This window comes from Rattus rattus, chromosome 1 (assembly GCF_011064425.1).
Source record: "Rattus rattus isolate New Zealand chromosome 1, Rrattus_CSIRO_v1, whole genome shotgun sequence".
In the NCBI taxonomy this organism is placed as follows: domain Eukaryota; kingdom Metazoa; phylum Chordata; class Mammalia; order Rodentia; family Muridae; genus Rattus; species Rattus rattus.
This window is the reverse complement of record NC_046154.1, coordinates 205,452,632-205,471,466: the sequence shown is the minus strand read 5'-3', so window position 1 is coordinate 205,471,466 and position 18,835 is coordinate 205,452,632. Positions and strand designations below refer to the sequence as shown.

The 18,835-nt window shown below is 47.5% G+C and overlaps 2 protein-coding genes across 2 annotated transcripts; both read left to right on the top strand.

Moving 5' to 3' along the window:
* Positions 1 to 290: 290 nt before the first annotated feature.
* On the top strand, positions 291 to 9,086 carry Eef1akmt3 (EEF1A lysine methyltransferase 3). Its single transcript, XM_032890811.1, is given in 4 exon segments — positions 291 to 467; positions 590 to 701; positions 8,521 to 8,896; positions 8,898 to 9,086. Coding segments are annotated over 4 exon segments (693 nt in total). The 3' UTR covers positions 8,926 to 9,086.
* Positions 9,087 to 10,661: 1,575 nt separating this feature from the next.
* Positions 10,662 to 18,471, top strand: Tsfm (Ts translation elongation factor, mitochondrial). Its single transcript, XM_032913446.1, has 6 exons — positions 10,662 to 10,737; positions 10,903 to 11,076; positions 11,856 to 11,984; positions 12,823 to 12,945; positions 16,698 to 16,785; positions 17,898 to 18,471. Exons 1-6 carry the CDS (start codon positions 10,684 to 10,686, stop codon positions 18,302 to 18,304), a joined length of 975 nt encoding a protein of 324 aa, XP_032769337.1. The 5' UTR covers positions 10,662 to 10,683; the 3' UTR covers positions 18,305 to 18,471.
* The last annotated feature ends 364 nt before the right edge of the window (positions 18,472 to 18,835 follow it).

Here is an 18,835-nt window from a genome sequence, read left to right as displayed (position 1 = left end):
CGCCTCTGACAGTAGAATCAAGCATCATTTCTTCTCTCTCCTGGTGGTCTCAAACCAAGTCTGTCCCGTAAGGTGCTGTGTGGGTCCTGTTCTGTGTGCACCAGGGATCCGGGCTCGGGGGTCATCCCTATCCATCTCCAGGAAGTCCAGCTGGAGGAAGGAGGGCGAACTGGGGAGGCGGGGCCCGATGTCTGGGAGCAGCCCATATGGCTGGTAGTCCCCAGCCTCAACCCCGCACAGATTGAGGGGTCCGAGCGCTAGCCGGAGTGCACGGGCTCTCTATCTGCTGGATGGCCAGCTCTCACACGGATCCGGAGTCGGAGCCCGAATCTGTGTTCCCACGGGAGGTCGGGCTCTTCACCGACTCTTACTCGGAGAGCAGCCGGTTCTGCTTCTGTGGACACGAGCTGAGCATCACGCAAAACTTTGGGTCCCGCCTTGGGGTGGCCGCACGCGTGTGGGATGCGGTGAGGAATGGGCTGTCCTAAGTGAGGGTCCCTAAGAGGTCCAGGCCCGGGATCCCGCCTCTCCCATATGGAGCCACCGTCCCGACAGTTTCCCACTTTCTCTCTCTTTCCCTTCCTCATAGGCTCTGAGCCTGTGTAACTATTTCGAGAGTCAAAACGTGGATTTTCGAGACAAGAAGGTGATCGAACTGGGCGCGGGGACAGGCATCGTGGGAATCTTGGCGGCGCTGCAGGGTGCGTGAGCTGGCATTACGGCGGGAGGAGGGGGAGCCTGGGCGTGGAGAAGTTAGACGTGGATTCATAGGGGTGGGCAGGGCTTTTGAATTCAGCTCAGTTCCACTCTCCAGCGAGGCAGACAGCGCTGATGAGCGTTCAGGACACTCAAGATAGTTGGTTTCAGGGTGTCTAAAACAAATAGGGATTCCGTGTGTGTGTGTGTGTGTGTGTGTGTGTGTGTGTGTGTGTGTGTGTGTGTGTGTGTGTGTCGGGAGGAGCTGGAGATGCCCTTTCATTAAAATGCTTGCTGGATTTTCTGAAGGAGTGACCTAGGACGGTGTTATGTTAGGGTTTCTTAATTTTTTTTTCTTTTTTCGGGGGAGGGGGAAATAGGGGTGGTTGACACAGGCTCTCTTGTTGTTCAGGCTGGCCTAAAACTCATTACGTGGAGAAGATTAGCCTTGAATTCCTGATCCTCCTGCCTTACTTTTTCTAGTGCTGGGATTGTAGGTGTGGGCCACCACACAACAATACAGCCTTAAGTTTTTAATGCTAAGTCATGTAGCCCGGGATGTCCTTATCCATAGGAACAGAACTGGGTTACATTAAGGGCACTCTTTGAGGAGGCAGGCATTTATTCTTATATTCATTCAGTCAGTCAGCATGCATTCTAAGTCTTCTGTGTGCCAAGGGGCATGCTGGGGCTGAGGGTATGACGTTAAATAAGGATTTCCTCTCCCCAAGGAACTTGTAGCCTAGTAAGGGACAATGTGGGAAGACGCTACGGTAATACATGAGAGTGAGGTCTCTGTAGCATGACTGTGCTCTGGCTAGCCACCTTGAGGGCTGAGCAATCCACAAGGGGAAGCTTAGGCAGATGAGGAGTTGGAGGGTCAGCAAGTCACATTAAAAGCAAAGAAGCCAAGTGGAACAGTTCGTGTCTGTAGTCCCAGCACACAGGGTTTAGGCCAGCCTGGGCTACAGAGTAAGACCCCGTTTCAGGTAGAAAGGGAGGAAAGGAGACAAGGGGGAAAGTGTGTGTGTGTGTGTGTGTGTGTGTGTGTGTGTGTGTGTGTGTATGACTGTGTGTGGATATGGGTGCATGTGCATGTTTCATGTGTGTGTATGTATGTGTATATATGATTATGTGTGTATGTTATGTATGTGTGTATATGTCTGTGTGCATATGTGTGTATGTGTTTGTCTCTGTGTGTATGTATTTGTATGTCTGTGTGTGTGTGTGTGTGTGTGTGTGTGTGTGAAAGAGAGAGAGAGAGAGAGAGAGAGAGAGAGAGAGAACACCTGTCTTCACTTACTGTCATAATAGCTACTGCTTTTTTGTGCTGTGTTTAGTCGCCAAGTCTAAGATCTGGGTGTAATCTATTCTCTGACTTTGTATGTCAGGGTTCAGCCAACCCTGGATGCCTTCTTAACACTTGCACAATGGGTCCTTTCCTTGTCCCTCTGTACGCAGTCTGTTGACTACCGATTCTTGCCCTGCTTTTCAGAGCTATCTTCATGCTTCTCAGTGGGAGAGGTTAGCACTCTCAGCTGACCCTGTGCTCTTCCCCTAGCCAAGCTGTCTGTCCCACAGGCTTGCCCATCATGAAGCCACAGCCAGACATCATCACGACACTTCTTTCCATCCTCACATGCTTCTTGTCCTGTGGGCTTTCACTCCTAAACATCTCTTGGATTCTCTTGTGTTTTCTCGATGACACTCCTGGCTGCCCAGCCTCAGCAATCATCATCACTTGCTCAGACTATAATAAGGAGTCAAGCTGGTTGGTCTTGTTGTTTCTAGTTCTGGCCCCCACCTAGATGCTGCTCACACCACCCTGCAATCAAATTTTTTTTTCAAAATAGCTACTGTCATTATCACACCCCACCCTTCTATGGAGTCTTGCTGCTTTTATCAAAAGGTGGCTTCCAACAGCCTGCCTCCCTCTCTAGCCTCTTTCTGTACCTCTCCCCTCCTGTTTTCCTTGTGCAATCTGCTGACCTTCTGCCCCTCCATTCTGCAAATTTTCTTTAATGTCCCCTTCCTTAGGGACTTCATGGGGGCTGCACTTTGTGTTTGAAACGGTCTTACTGCCTAGTTACTGCAAATGTATTCTCCATAGCTAGGCTCATGGGAAAGCTTCCTCCAAGGGAAGGCTTTCTATACACACACACACACCACACACACCCATACACACAACATAACCCCACCAACCACATACACACACAACACACACACACAACACACACCAGACACACACACACCACACACCCCACACACACACACACCCACACCGCCACACACACACACACCCCCCACACACACCACACACCCCCCCCAACCACACCACACACACACCCACCCCCACACACACACCCACACACACCCACACACATTCCACACACACACACACACTCCACACACACCCCACATACATTCAGACACACACAGGCCTTCTTAGTACTCACACACTAGTGCTAACTAGACTCATTGTGCACTTGTATCACTGAGCTCAGGTCCCTGTGCTGCCCAGTTAGCCTGTCCTATTTCCTGTCCACTGAGTCTTCCACTGTCCGAGACAGCTGATTCTTACCTCCTCTGCCATGATCACCCTTAACTGACCATGTTGTTTCTTCTGGTTATGTCTGTGTTCTCAGACAAGTGCACATCACAATGTCTACTCACGTGTCCGTGTCTACTGCCTTCATCTGATTGTGGCAGGCGGATGGACTAGCTAGAGTAAACCTTTCCACCTGTCCATAAGGCCTTGAGTCTTCCCACAGTAGACCCTCCTCTTCTCTCCTGTATCATTTGTTTCTCTCTCTCTCTCTCTCTCTCTCTCTATATATATATATATATATATATATATATATATATACACACACATGTATATACATGCACACATATATACATCAGGATATATGTATATACACACATACATATCAGGGCACACACACACATATCTCCCTCTTTTTATATATATGTATACACACACACACACACACACATATATATATATCTTCCTCTCTTCCTCTCTCTCTCTATATATATATATGTATACACACATATAAATGTATATACACATATATATCAGGATGTATATGTATGTATACACATACATATCAGGATACACATACACCATATCAATATACCTCCCTCCGTGTGTGTGTGTGTGTGTGTATGCTTATGTATATGATGTATATGTATATATGCTCAGGAGATGTAGGATGTTCACACACGATAGGCACATCAGCATAGTTATGTACACATATATCACATACATATACAGACACACCATCTATAGACAGCATCTGTGTATACAGAAAGTGCACTTGTGTGTGCGTCGGGGGAAGTGGCTGATTCTTTGCCATTTCTCTGCTCAGGAGGGAGAGAATACATTTAAATGTTAATGTCCCCATCTGTAGTTCTTTTCTTCTTCCTTTTCTTAATCCATTCCACTCAGGTTTTCTGTCCTCCGTGTCCATCCCTCCGGTGGCTCTAGCTTAGCTTGTGAGCTTCACTTCCCACCCCACACTTTGAATCCAGGAGTTAGTTTCTAGCCCACCCAGTGGACTTGGCGTTTGACAAGGATACTCCCGTCTCCTTGAAATGTCCTCCACTTTCTGGGCCAACACGCTTCTGGCTTCCACACACCACCAGCACACTTTCATGTTCTGTTTCGTTGACCCCCTTTTATCCTTACAAGGGAAACCCTGAGTGCCCCAGAGCTCAGCTGTGTACTTTCCACCCCTTGTTTTTCTTCTGTCTATTCTCCCTCCTGAGGAGTCACATCACTCTGTGGCTCTGAATGTCCTCTTTATGGCGAGGACCGAGATCCTCTCATTTCTACATCCAGGCGTTTGCGTAGCCCCGTCTACTCAGCGTCTTCACCGATTGTTTGACAGACATTTCAATCTCGGCTCACGATGAGATCATGCTCCCATTTCCAAGATGGCCTTCTAAAGCCCTTCATTTACATAGTGGGCAACTGGCCCTGAGTTAGGCCAAATGTGCAAAAACTATCCTTAATCAAAACCTCTCCCCTACTGCTCTTTGTGTTCGTGTGGGGCAGTTTGTTGATGTTGACCATGTGCTCCGAATGTTAAGGATTTGATTACTTCTTAATCACTGTCACTACCCGAGTTCTAACAAAATCGTCTCTGCCCTGACCAATCTCCCTGTTTCTGTCCTGCCCTTCTATAGGTTTGGGTTGTTTTTTTTAAGGTTTATTTATTTATTTTATGTGTGTGTGTTCTGCCTGCATGTATGGACTACATGCTATCCTGGTGCCTAGAAGAGGGACTGGATCCTCTAGAATTAGAGTCACAGATGTTTGTGAGCCACTGTGTGGATGCTGGGAGCCCCCCAGGTCCTCTGCAAGAGCAGCCAGCGCTAACTGCTGAGCCATCTCTCCAGTTCCCTCGTTTGTGAACTTGTGTTTGAATAAAGTACATTTTGTTTTGTTTATTTCCTTTTAGATTTACTTGCTTTTGTATTTTATGTACATGGGTACTTTTTCTGTATGTGAATCTGCACACCAAAAGACAGCCATCAGACAGTTGTGACCCACCATGTGGTTGCTGGGAATTGAACTCAGGACCTTCGGAAGAGCAGTCAGTGCTCTTAACCACTGAGTCATCTCTCCAGCCCTTGTTTCTGTTTTTTAATCACAGTAATTGAAGTGTTTCTAGTAAGTCCTGAATCAGTGTAATCGTTCCCCTTAAAATGACCCCCTATCTTCCCACACGGCAGAGGATCTTGCCCCACCGTCTCCCTGTCCCAAGCTCCTGTTGCTGTTTGTCTGACTGCTCTTCACCCTGCAGGGCACAGCCCTGCCTGAAGGTCTCTGTGCCTGCTGATCTGTGTTTAGTAGACTTTAGCCAGGCCGGGCCATGTGGTTTGCTCCAGCGCTGCCTTCAGGTCTTTTCCAAACAAAATCTGCTGACTGAGGATTTCCCAAGCATCCCACTAAAAGTGTGCCCCTTGCCTTCTCCCACAAGTGGTTCAGATTCGTTCCCTCCTCGGTGCCTCACAGTAGCATGCATTGCTACTCGATGGATTGTGTGTCTTATTAAAAGGTCTAATATAATCCTGATTGACCTTCAACTCCTGATATTCTTGCTTCTACCTCCCAAGTGCTGCGATTATAGATGTGAGCCACCAGGCCCTGTTTGTTTGTGGTTTGTTGACAATGCGTGTAGCCCCAAATGGTCTGGAACTCATGGTCCTCCTGCCTCAGCTCCCCAGGTTCTATGACTATAGGCAAGTATACCATGCCTGGATATTTCATTTCTTTTGGTCCTGTTTTTCATTTTCTGCCACTGTCCCTTCTTCTCCTCCTCCTCTTCTTTTTTGTTTGTTTGTTTGTTTTTGGAAGCTGAGGACCGAACCCATGGCCTTGTGCTTGCTAGGCAAGTGCTCTACCACTGAGCTAAATCCCCAACCTCTCCTCTTCTTTTTTAATTAAAAAAGAAATTAAGTTTGGAGCCAGGCAGTGGTGGCACAGGCCTTCATTAGTCATGGCCTGAATGTGGAGGTCAAAAGAACGTTTGTGGGAGTCAGTTCTTTCCTTCCACCATATAGGACTCTGAGATAAAAATTGGACTGTCGGGCTTGGTAAGAATCTTTATCCACTGAGCCAGTGCCCCATTCCTCTTCATTTGAAACAGGGTGTTATGTAGTCTAGGCTGGCCTCAAACTATGTAGCCAAGGATGACCCTTCTGATAGGGCTGCCTGTACCTTTCTAGTGCTGGGATTATAGGTCTGCACCATCACTTCCAGTCTAAACAATTACTTCTTTATTTGGTGAACTCAGATCCAGGTCCTTAAATAGTCTTCCAACTGAACTACAGCCCCAGCCTTCTCCCTTTTAAAATTTTCTTTTCTTTTTCTTTTTTTAAATTGCATTTTAAATTTTCATCGTAAATGTTATCCCATTTCTTGGTTTCCCTCCAGAAACCCACTATCCCATCCACCTCCCTGCTTCTATGAGGGTGCTCCCTCACGCACCTACCCACTCCCTCCCACCTCCCCTCCCTGACATCCCCCTACACTGGGCATTGAGCTTTGACAGGACCAAGGGCCTCTCCTCCCATTGGTGCCCAACAAGGCCATCTTCTGTTACATATGCCGCTGGAGCCATGGGTCTGTCCATGTGTACTCTTTGGGTGGTGGATCAGTCCCTGGGAGCTCTGGTTGGTTGATATTGTTGTTCTTCCCATGGGGTTGCAAGCCCCTTCAGCTACTTCAGTCCTTTCTCTAACTCCTCCATTGGGGATAAGATTTTGTTTTCTTTTAAAACATTACTTTTATTATTTTACATTATGTGTATGCCCACATAGGTTTGTGCACGTAAGAGCAAGCACCCTCAGAGGCCAGAGGCATCCTATCCCCTGGAGTGGCATTGTAAGCCGCTTGATATAGATGCTGGGAACCAAGCTTGGGTCCCCTGGAGGAGCAGCCTGTGCTTATTCACTGAGCTGTTCATCTCTCCAGCTCGCCTCTATTTTACTTAGTTAAGGTCTTGCCATGTAGCCCAAGCCGGTCTCTAATTGTTGCATGTCCTGGCTCTGCCCTAGTGCTAAAACCACAGGGATGTGCTGCCGCCATTACACCCAGCCCTGGGCACATTCTGTAAGCTCTACAAGTGTGGCTTCTCACCTGTCTTGTTCACTGATGTGTTCCAGACACCTGGCTTATGCACTCCAATAAGTCACCTCTTACCGCTTCCACTTTCTTTTTTATCGTCAACCATGCTGCCGATTAAGTAGTTACTTTTGTAACTACTTTGTGTCTGTTTCCAAGTCTGGAATGAACTCTCAGAAAGCTGCAATTTTGTTCTGCCTCTGGTTGTTTCTCCTGTGTTTAGCAAGCACTCAGTACACGTTTGTTATGTGAGCGAAGTGTTCTGAAATGCTTACCTGGTTGTCTTTATCCCAGATCCTACTCTTCTTTTTTTTTTTTTTTTTTTTTTCTTTTTTTTCTGGAGCTGGGGACCGAACCCAGGGCCTTGCGCTCGCTAGGCAAGCGCTCTTCCGCTGAGCTAAATCCCCTACCCCCAGATCCTACTCTTAAAACCTGTTTCTCCACCTGGCAATATAGCTTGCCTAGCATGTGATCACCCTCCATCAAGCCTGACTCTCTCTTAGCATGCAATAGTCCTCCGTTTGGGTCTTGACATTCTTCTTTCAATTTCTACATCTAGCCCAGTGGTTCTCAACCCTCCTAATGCTGGGATCCCTTCTCCAGTTGCTCATGTTGTGGTGACCCCCAACCATAGTTATTTTCCTTGCTACTTCATAACTGTAATTTTGTTACTGTTATAAAATGTAACTGTAATTACCTATGTCTTTTGGTGGTTTGGGGGGTAACAACCCACAGGTTGAGAACCTCTGTTCTAGAGTATAGCCTCCCCTAAGCATGCCATGCCCTTTGCCTGACAGGCACTCGTGCTCCTTACTCCCTGCTCAGAAAGGCGCACCTGACTCGTGTGTGCTTGGCCTTTTGGGCTCAGCTGAGGTCACGTCTTCTGGGTTTGTGTGGGTGGGGGTGCATAGCTCATCCCCGGCTTAGTCTTGCTCAGGCTTTTGCTGACACCTGATTGTTGTGTGTTGGGCAGAGAGGTTGAAGATTAGCTCAGAGAGAATGTTGATGTTGTAGAATGTAGAGTAAGGAGAGTGGCATGGCTGACAGTGAGGTTAGGGCAACTAAAAGTCAAAGTATGGACTTCGAGCTGTCGAGACACGAGGTCTTAGGGTCTCTGACCTACCAGGCAGGAGTCAGGAGCCCTGTCTTGGTCCCTCTGACTTGCATTTTTCCTCCCCACTCTCCTTCAGGGGGGGATGTTACCATCACTGATTTGCCACTGGCCCTAGAGCAAATCCAGGATAACGTCCACGCTAATGTGCCACCCGGAGGCCGGGCTCAGGTGTGCGCCTTGTCCTGGGGAATTGACCAGCATGTCTTTCCTGGAAACTATGACTTGGTGCTGGGGGCAGATATCGTGTACCTGGAACCTACCTTCCCAATGCTGCTGGGGACCCTCCGACACCTGTGTGGGCCCCACGGCACCATCTACCTGGCCTCCAAGATGAGAGCAGAACACGGGGCAGAGACCTTCTTCCAGCACCTCCTGCCCCAGCACTTCCACATGGAGCTGGCCCAGAGGGATGAGGATGTGAATGTCAACATCTATAGGGCCAGGCACAGGGACGCCTGCTGGACAGCACCCGTTCCGTTGACCTAACTCTTGTCTGAGGAATGGCATCCCTCCAGAGCCAGGAACACCAGGACAAAAGAAAAGGATGGATTGCCCTTTTCCTTCCCTCCTCCCTTTGGTTCCCCTAACTATTCTTGGGAAGATGCAGCAGGGTGGGGCTTGTTAAGAATGGTGGAGCCCCAGAAGCTTTGAGTTTAAACCACAAGGAAAGCGCCCAACACTTGCCTTCAAAGGGCGGAAGGCATTCGAGATAGTTAGGAAAAAGGAAGGGAAACTGTGAATAGTCCCTGCAGAGAGATCACCACTGATCACTTCCGGGTCTTTAAACAGAATAGATTTTTTAAAAAACCACACACTCGGGTTGGGGGATTTAGCTCAGTGGTAGAGCGCTTGCCTAGGGCGCAAGGCCCTGGGTTCGGTCCCCAGCTCAAAAAAAAAGAACCAAAAAAAAAAACAAAAAAAACAAAAAACACTCTTTGACATTTCTTAAGGAAAAAAAATGAGCACGAATCATCTCTTCTGTATCCCCAAACATGTAGTTATTGCCAGAAAGTTGGGTGCCGTGCCTCAGAACACCTGTTTCTTGCCTGCTGAAATTAGAGTCTTGATAGGATGAGTCTTCCCGGATCTGAGCCCCGGGAGGAGAGTCAGAGATGTCCCCTGGACTGTAGTTTCTTCGTCCTTTGCAAAGCTCAAGACCTTGATCACCCGCATTTTGTACCAAATTCTGGACTGGGTTCTAGGTTCTTCTGATCTCCAGCTCTTCCTTCTTGTCTTGCCTTCGGTTCTCTCTCCCTCTGGAGTAGTCTGGCTCTTTTTTTTTTTTTTTCTTTTTTTTTTTACTTAGCCTTTCAGCACACAACCATCTTTGGTGTGTATGCCACTCTTCTCTTAACCTTGATGTCATGCCTCAAACCCTTGCCATTTCCAAAAACTGCTCTAGTTAGCTTCTACTGCAAGAACAAACGTCTTTGCTTGGTACTCAGGCCACACACTGTCTGCTCCTAAAGGACTCAATTCCTACTCTGTTTCTCTTGCACTTTTAGCCAAATTGCAAAAGCCTTACTCTTTGTTCCCTAACCCTATGCAGGCATTCCCTGACTTCTCCACTTTCCAGATGATTCCCTTCCAAGAACGATCATTTCTCTCTGTCTAAACTCATGTTTTGCTTCTGGAAAATAAAACCCAAACCAAAAATCTTCCTTTTCCTGAGCTTTCTGCTTGGATGTGGTTTCTTTGTCTGGAGATCTTTTAACTGTTTAAGGACCTTATATTGCCTTACCTGATTCTTTTTTCCTCAGAGCAATAGATCCGTTGGAGGGCAGAGCTATGATTTATTCATCACTGATCCCCTGAAACTGGCAACAGCTCCGGGCACACATGTGTTCAGCAGATATTTTGTTAATTCAGCAATTATTTATTGGGTTTGACTCTGCTTCTCCAGGTGACCTTGGGCAATTTCCTGAGCCCACCTACCTACCAGCGGTTTGTCCTGTGTCATAAACGGATATTAAAAGTACATTGGAAATAAAGAAACAAAGTATCACCTACATGTCTTGTGTTGTTATTTCGTGGCAACTTTATCGCACAGTTTTACCGGCTAAGTCTTTTGTGAAATGTTTTAATGAAGCAAGCAAAAGAGGCAATTACACTCCTACTCCCTCCCCGGCCTGCAAGTGGCAGCGTCCTCGCGCCAAGTGTTCTGGGAAGCGTTTTGGCCCTCGCGCCGCGCCGTAGACTGGCGTCTTGTCTGTGCGCCGTGACTGGGAGGGGCACAGGGATGTCGCTGCTGCGGTCGCTGCGCTTCTTCCCGGTCGCGTGTACCGGCCGCTCGGTGAGGGTTCCCGGCCCAGGGGCTAACCTGCCCTCCTGGGCGCCGTAAGCGCGCCCTTCCCGTCCCCCGACCCCGGTCCGCGCATAATGCCCCCGGCGCCCCGCGGACGCCCTCCCTCTTCCGTCCTGCTCCGGACGCTCATCCCTTTCTCCTTATCCCTCCCAGGCAAGGGCTGTCCTGCTCCAGCCGTCCCAGCCATGGCACACGCTTCACGCGGGCCCCTCGTTGTCGTCTTCTGCCTCCAGCAAGGAGCTCCTCATGAAGCTGCGGCGGACAACAGGCTACTCCTTTGTCAACTGCAAGAAGGCTCTGGAGACTTGTGGCGGGGATCTCAAGCAGGTGCAATGCGATTTGGTGTTACGGCTCCACCCCATGCTTTCCTTCCGGGGTTACTCTGGGTAGCATAGACGTGACCTGCTGCTGCCCAGTGTCCTGAGCCACAGAACCCAAAGAGTTCTCTGGCATAAAAGATAGCTTCCCCCTTCGACTTCGTTTTCACTGGAAGCAGTTAACCTAGAAACTCAGTTAACTAACTAGAATTCCTTGGTAGAAGGCTGTGGGAGGGCTGGAGAGATGGCTCAGTTGTTAAGAGCACTGATAGGTCTTCCAGAGGTCCTGAGTTCAAATCCCAGCAACCACATGGTGGCTCACAACCATCTGTAATGAGATTATGAGATCTGATGCCCTCTTCTGGTGTGTCTGAAGACAGTTACAGTGTAGTTGTATATAATAAGGAGTTAAATCTTAAAAAAAAAAAAAAAAAAGGCTGTGGGATTCGCTGCTGCTTAGAGATCGGGCATTTGTGTAAATTTTGAAATTAGACTCTAGAGGCCCTCACACATGCTGTAACTCTGGAGATTGCAATGAATACTTTTGTGTTGTGTCAACGTTGTCTATACAATGAAAACACTACCATCTGTCTCATTGTGGGGTCGTGAAGATTAAAGATAGAGAAGCATCAGCTACTACAGCGCCCGGTGTAGAGCATTTAAGTGGTTTCTGTTATAGAATGTGGGTGTGCAGAAGAAGTCATATGGTTTGCACACATTATTTTAAAGTACCATTCATTTCTACTTCCTGTGATGGACGTTTCCCTCGTGTTTCTTTTGCATTTGTAGGCAGAGGCCTGGCTGCACAAACAGGCCCAGAAGGAAGGATGGAGCAAAGCCTCCAAGCTCCACGGGAGGAAGACTAAAGAAGGCTTGATTGGCCTGCTGCAGGAGGAAAAGGCAGCTGTTTTAGTAGAGGTGTGTTGTTGGGGTGCTACATACTAGCTACGTATTAGAAAACAGCTGTGTCTTGGAGCAGACAGTCTGTGGACCCTCCGCATGCTTACAGAATCTGTAAGTGGTGGCTGGAGTTAAGTCCCCAAGGCCTCCATTATATAATGGAGACTGGGTTTAAATGCATAGGTGTCTTGATGGGAAATGGCCTAGCAACCTAGATCATTTCTCATAAATATGAATCCAGTGCAACCTTGTTACCTGTTACAGGTAGAAGCGGCAGCTCTCACCTGTGTTCTCAACACTTGGGAGGCAGAGGCAGGAGGATTACTGTGAGTTTGAGGGCTACTAGGCTACCAAGTGAAAATCCTAGAAAAACCGATAAGGAAGTTGGTGGTTGTAGTAATGTATTACTTGGGTATTGATGTCTGATAAGTAGTGGATTTGGAGGACACTGTAGGGTCAAGGCATGAAAGGATAAGGGAACGAGATAAGCAGTTGGTAGTAAACTAGTTTGGGGCATGGGCAAGGTACTGTGTGGGCATAATCCTGGTGCATGGGAAGTAGAGGCTGGAAGGTCAGTTCAAGGTCATCCTGGGCTACTTAGCGAGTTCAAGGCCAGCCCCAGACCCTTTCGCAAAAGAGTGGATGAAGTGATCATGGTGTGAGTCCTTCAGGGTGTTCCGGGATGCTCCTGGGTATGCAGGCTGTGACTGACTCCCTCCCTGGCTTCTGTCATTCCACAACTATGGACCTGCAGCTTTAATGTCCCTGTCTGCGGCTTTTTCCGGCAATTCCTTGGCTAGGTTTCCAACCTTAAGGCCCTTTTAGCTTATACTGCAACATCCATGCATTCCCACAGGTAAACTGCGAGACAGATTTCGTCTCCAGAAATGTAAAATTTCAACAGTTGGTCCAGCAAGTAGCCCTGGGAACCATGGCGCACTGTCAGAACCTGACGGATCAGCTCTCCACGTACAGTAAGGTGAGCACGAAGGTCGTCTCCAGCTTGCCGGGTCTGTTCTTTTTTACCTTTTTGGGGTGACTAATTGAGGATTTGAACCCAGGAATTTGTGTGCACACTGCTCTACCAATGAGCTACGCTTCTCTTTTTGGGCGGGGAAGGGGTTGAGACAAGGTTTCCCTGTGCTGCTCTGGAACTCACTCTGTAGACCAGGTTATTCTCTGCCTCCCAAGCGCTTTTTTGTTTTTTTGAGGCAGGATCTCTCTCTGTAGGCTTGGCGTATCTGGGACCAGGCTGGCCTCACACGGCCTCACATTCACAGAGATCCTCCTGCCTCTGCCTCCTGGACCTGAAGTAGAGGGATGAGCCATTACGCCTGGCTTCCATCATTTTTGGGGACAGAGTTTCTCATTGAACCCAAAGCTCACCCATTCACCCAGACTGGCTGGTAGTGAGTTTTAGAAAGACTACTGCCACCCCACTGCTGGATCGGAGATGCGTGCCATCTTTTTATGCGGGTGTTGGAGCTCATGCTGCCTACCATGATGACACTGAGGAAATACTTCCCGGAAGATTTCACCTCAGCCATGCTGATCTCTCAGTCCCAGCTAGACAGCATTGATTGTCCCAGGAAAGCAAAGCTTTCTGTCAGCGGTGCTGACTCTTGTTCATCACAGGCTGATTGATCAGCCCCCAGCTGATCAGAAACCAAGATTCATAACTCAAAATATCACATGAATGACAGTCTTAAAGGACCTTTCAAAGAAAAGAGAGAGGGAGACAGACAGACACAGGTAAAAACGGCAGACACACAGACAGAAAAAACAAGCTATACAGTGAGACCCTATCTTAAAAAAACAAAAGAAATGGTCTGGAGAGATGGCTCGGAGGTTAAGAGCACTGACTGCTCTTTCGGAGGCTCTGAGTTCAATTCCCAGCAACCACATGGTGGCTCACAACCATCTGTAATGGGATCTGATGCCCTCTTCTAGTGTGCCTGAAGACAGCTACAGTGTACTCATATACATAAAGTAAATAAATAATTCTTTAAAAAAATACAGACATATCAAAGCTGAATTAGTATACAAATAATAAATTAAATACATTGGCATCATTTTGGTGGACCTGGTTTGCCCATGCATTTACTCCCAGCACTCAGGAGGCAGAGGAAGCTGGATCTACGGGTTTGAGGCTAACCTGGTCTACAGAGTGAATTCCAGCACAGCCTGGGCTACATAGAGAAAGCCTGTCTCAAATCAGCAAACAAAAGGATAAGAGATGTCTTGTTGCTTTAAGAAAACATCCCTATCACATCGTAGCACTGGGGTGTGTGCGTGTGCACGTGTGCGTGCGTGCATGTGAGCGTGTGGGCATGAAGGTCAGAAGGTAGCTTGCAGGAGCCGCTTCTGTGACACAGGGCTCTTACCACTGAGCCGCCTCACTGGCTCCCTCTTACTCCCTTTCAAATGTCATTAATTTTTATTATATAAACTTTATATATATTTGTTCGTATGCACATGGTGCCCACAAGGTTACAAGAGGATGCCGGATCCCCGGAGCTGAGTTCCAGGTGGCTGTGAGCTGCCATGTGGGTGCTGGGGACTAAACTTAGGTCCTCAGAGGAGTAGCCATGTGCTCTTGACCTCTGAGCCCTCTCCAGCCTTGACTCCGATTCTTTCTTTTTTCCCCTTTAAAAGGTTTATTCAATTAATGTGTACAGTGCAGCACATGTGTGCACTGCTCTCTAAGACCAGGAGGTGCTGGGCATTGAACCAGGGTCCTCTAGAAGAGCAGCCAGTTCTCGTGACCACAGGGCCATTGCTCCAGATCCCATCATTCACCTTTTCTGTAGATAAGTGGTCTCATCAGATTATCGTTTTATTTCTTGTTACACCATTGTAATACATTTGTGTCAGGTACTGATGGTGACATATAGTCTTACTTTTCAACATATCCTTGTCATGTATCACGGAAACAGTCTCTAGCAGTGTCTCACACAGGCTTGGCCAGCCTTGACCACACTGTAGCCTTGGTCAGCTAAGCACTTCTCATCCTTCTGTCCCCAACTCCCAAGGGCTGGGATTAAGGCATGTTCTACCATGCTCACTACCGTGTTCTGCCATGCTCACTACCGTGTTCTGCCGTGCTCACTACCGTGTTCTACCATGTTCACTACCGTGTTCTGCCATGCTCACTACCGTGTTCTACCATGCTCACTACCGTGTTCTACCATGCTCACTACCGTGTTCTACCATGTTCACTACCGTGTTCTGCCATGCTCACTACCGTGTTCTACCATGCTCACTACCGTGTTCTACCATGCTCACTACCATGCTTTATCATGTTCACTACCATACTTTACCATGTTCGCTACTGTGTTCACTACCATATTCTACCATGTCCACTGTCATGTTCTACCATGTCCACTGTCATATTCTACCATGTCCACTGTCATATTCTACCTTGTCCATGTCCACAATCATGTTCTACCATGTCCACTATCATATTCTACCATGTCCACTGTCATATTCTACCATGTCCACTGTCATATTCTACCATGTCCACTGTCATATTCTACCTTGTCCATGTCCACAATCATATTCTACCATGTCCATGTCCACAGTCATATTCTACCATGTCCACTGTCATATTCTACCATGTCCACAGTCATATTCTACCATGTCCACTGTCATATTCTACCATGACCACATATTCTACCATGTCCATGTCCACAGTCATATTCTACCATGTCCATGTCCTCTGTCATGTTCTACCATGTCCGCTATCGTGTTCTACCATGTCCGCTCTCATATTCTACCATGTCCGCAGTCATATTCTACCATGTCCATGTCCTCTGTCATGTTCTACCATGTCTGCTGTCATGTTCTACCATGTCCGCTGTCATGTTCTACCATGTCCGCTGTCATGTTCTACCATGTCCATTGTCATGTTCTACCATGTCCACTGTCATGTTCTACCATGTCCACTGTCATGTTCTACTATGTCCACTGTCATATTTTCCCATGTTCACTATCCTTTGCTTTCTAGCTGCATGGTATTCTGTTGTATGATGTGCCACAGGTTATTCTATTAGTTTCTGTGTTTGGGCATTTGTCTATTGCCAAACTTTAATGATTAGAAATAATTATTCAATGAATAATCTTTTGTATACGTGCTATGTGCTTTTAAAGAATTCATACTCTTGTGTCTTTGAAAGTTCATCATCAAGCCTGTTATAGTGATGCATGTCTGTAATCCCAGCACTTAAGAGGCAGAGGCAGGAGGATTTCCAGGAGTTTTTGATTAGCTTGGGCTGCATTGTTTTTCTAAGTCTTTCAGGATTGCAGAATGTGACCCTGTTCCTAAAAGCAGTACTGGAAAAGGAAATGCATCCTCCAGTTCCCAGTCCTAGAACTGCAGAGCCAAGGCCTCGTACATAGACGGCTCTGCTCTGCCCGATCCTTTGCGTGTGCTTTGTCAGGTATTCCTGGCAGTGCTGATATTTTATGATTGTGTAAAAGTCCCACTTCCTCTAGGAAATGCTAAGAGGGCAGGGCTAGAGGATGAGAGTCTAATGGAGTTGGGGTGGTGCAGTGGTAGAGTAAGATATTTATGAGCACGATGTCATCAGTTTTTAACATCCGTGGCTTGGCGGAAGTTTCATCTGTTTATAGATGGTCGTCTTAAGCGTGTTCCCAGGTCTCAGCTCTTTCTGCCTGTTCTTTGGGTGATTTCAGCTGTCAAGCCAGCTCACACTTGTCTCCTGTACTTAGGGCTTCCTCAACTCCTCTGAGCTTTCTGAACTTGCAGCTGGGCCCAACGGGGAAGGGTCTCTCAAGGACCAGTTGGCCTTAGCGATTGGTGAGTATCTGTAAGAGTTCTGGAAAGTGGACGTTACAATTGGGTTTTTTTGGTATCCGTTCCTTTTTTGGGGCAGGGAGGGTTTAAGACAGGTTTCACTGTGTAGCTCTGGTTGTTCCAGAACTCTGTAGATCAGGCTAACCTTGAACTCATAGAGATCCATCTACCTCTGCCTCTGGCCTCTGCCTCCTGAGTGTTGGGAGAAGAGGCGTTTGCCACTCACCCCTACTCACTGTCTAAAAATTCTTTCCCTTTTAAAGAAAATTGAAGATCATCTGTTTCAGGGTTCGATAATGAGTTTAGCCACTGTGGGAGAACCATGCTCCGGTCATTATGGGGCTACAGTGCCGATCTTGCTCTCTTTCCGTGTATCCTGAGAGAGGGAAGGAGGGAGGGAGGGGCTAGCAGGCTGGACTGGAGTCGCTGGGAATTCTCTGTCTGCAGCTTCTAGCCAAGGCATAGTTGCTTTCACACGGTCATCTCCAGTTCTGCGTGGTGAGCCACAATGAGCAGCCTTGCCGACAGCTGTGTGAAGAAGTCCTGGAGGAGATAGGACTTTTTACTTGATCTCTGGATCCTCCTCTGAATGACCAGCTTCTAACCATAACTGTGTCTAACCCTGTGTCTTCACGAGACCCTGCTCTTTGCTTCACATCCCTTCCCCATCTTGATTTATTTAGGCTTCTCTTGGAAGGGGATCCTGGGGAAACAGGAGAAGACTAGAATCTGTGTTTGGTTTCGAGAATGTTACAGAATCTTTGTACCTTTAATAAGTGGTGGTTGGAACTGTTGGTGTCAGGGGCTTGGATTTCCTGGAACTTTCTGTTGCAGACCTTTCCTGGACACTGTTGGTGATGGGAGTCAGTTGTGGGTGTGTTTTCGAGAGTGATCGGTGATGGGGGCAGGTTTGCTTTGAAGTCAGCTTTGAGTTGTGACTTGAGTGTTGTGACTCTAGCGCTGCCTAGTATCGCTGGGTGGGTCAGTGATTAGTTTAGTGGTGAGTTTAGTGGTGTGATGACTAGCATGGACAGAAAGGTCGTCTTGCATAGTTCACATGGGTGCCACCGTAGTCACCACAATCCAGTAGTCGTCTTGTTTTTGCTCTTTTATAGGGACACTGGGAGAAAACATGAGTCTTAAGCGAGCTGCCTGGGTGAAGGTGCCCTCTGGGTTCTATGTCGGCTCTTATGTGCACGGAGAGATGCAGAGTCCCTCCCTCCAGAACCTGGTGCTGGGGAAGTACGGGGCCCTGGTCATCTGCCAGACTCCTGAGCAGACCACAAACCTGGAGGAGGTTGGCCGCCGCTTGGGACAGCATGTGGTGGGCATGGCCCCTCTCTCAGTGGGCTCCCTGGATGATGAGCCTGGAGGAGAGACAGAGACCCGGATGCTGCCCCAGCCATATCTCCTGGATCCTTCCATCACACTGGGGCAGTATGTGCAGCCCCAGGGCGTGACCGTAGTTGACTTTGTGCGCTTCGAATGTGGAGAAGGTGAACAGGTAGCTGAGGCTGAATAGGTGGAAATATTTAATTTTCATACCTGGATTTCCTTATAAAAAGTTGTTTTCTAAACCTCTTCAACCCTCAGATTTTTTTTTAGTTTAAAATGAAGTTATATATTCATGGGTAAAGTTATTAAATATCAATGTAATAAAGTATGATCATTTATTTGCATAATACTTAACTCGTGTGTGTATATGTAAGTTTATGTAACTGCGAGTATATGAGTATATGAGTGTGTGTGTGTGTGAGTTTATGTGACTGTGTGTGAGTATGAGTGTGTGTGTGTATGTGTGAGTTTATGTGACTGTGTGAGTATGAGTGTGTGTGTGTGAGTTTATGTGACTGTGTGTGAGTATATGGGTGTGTGTGTGTTTATGTGACTGTGTGAGTATGAGTGTATGTGTGAGTGTATGTGTCTGTATGAGTGTTAGTGTGTGTGAGTGTATGAGTGTGTGTGTGTGTGTGTGTGTGTGTGTATGTGAGTGTATGAGTGCATACTTGCCAGGCTTGTGTAGTAAGCATTTTTACCCAATAAGCCATCTTCC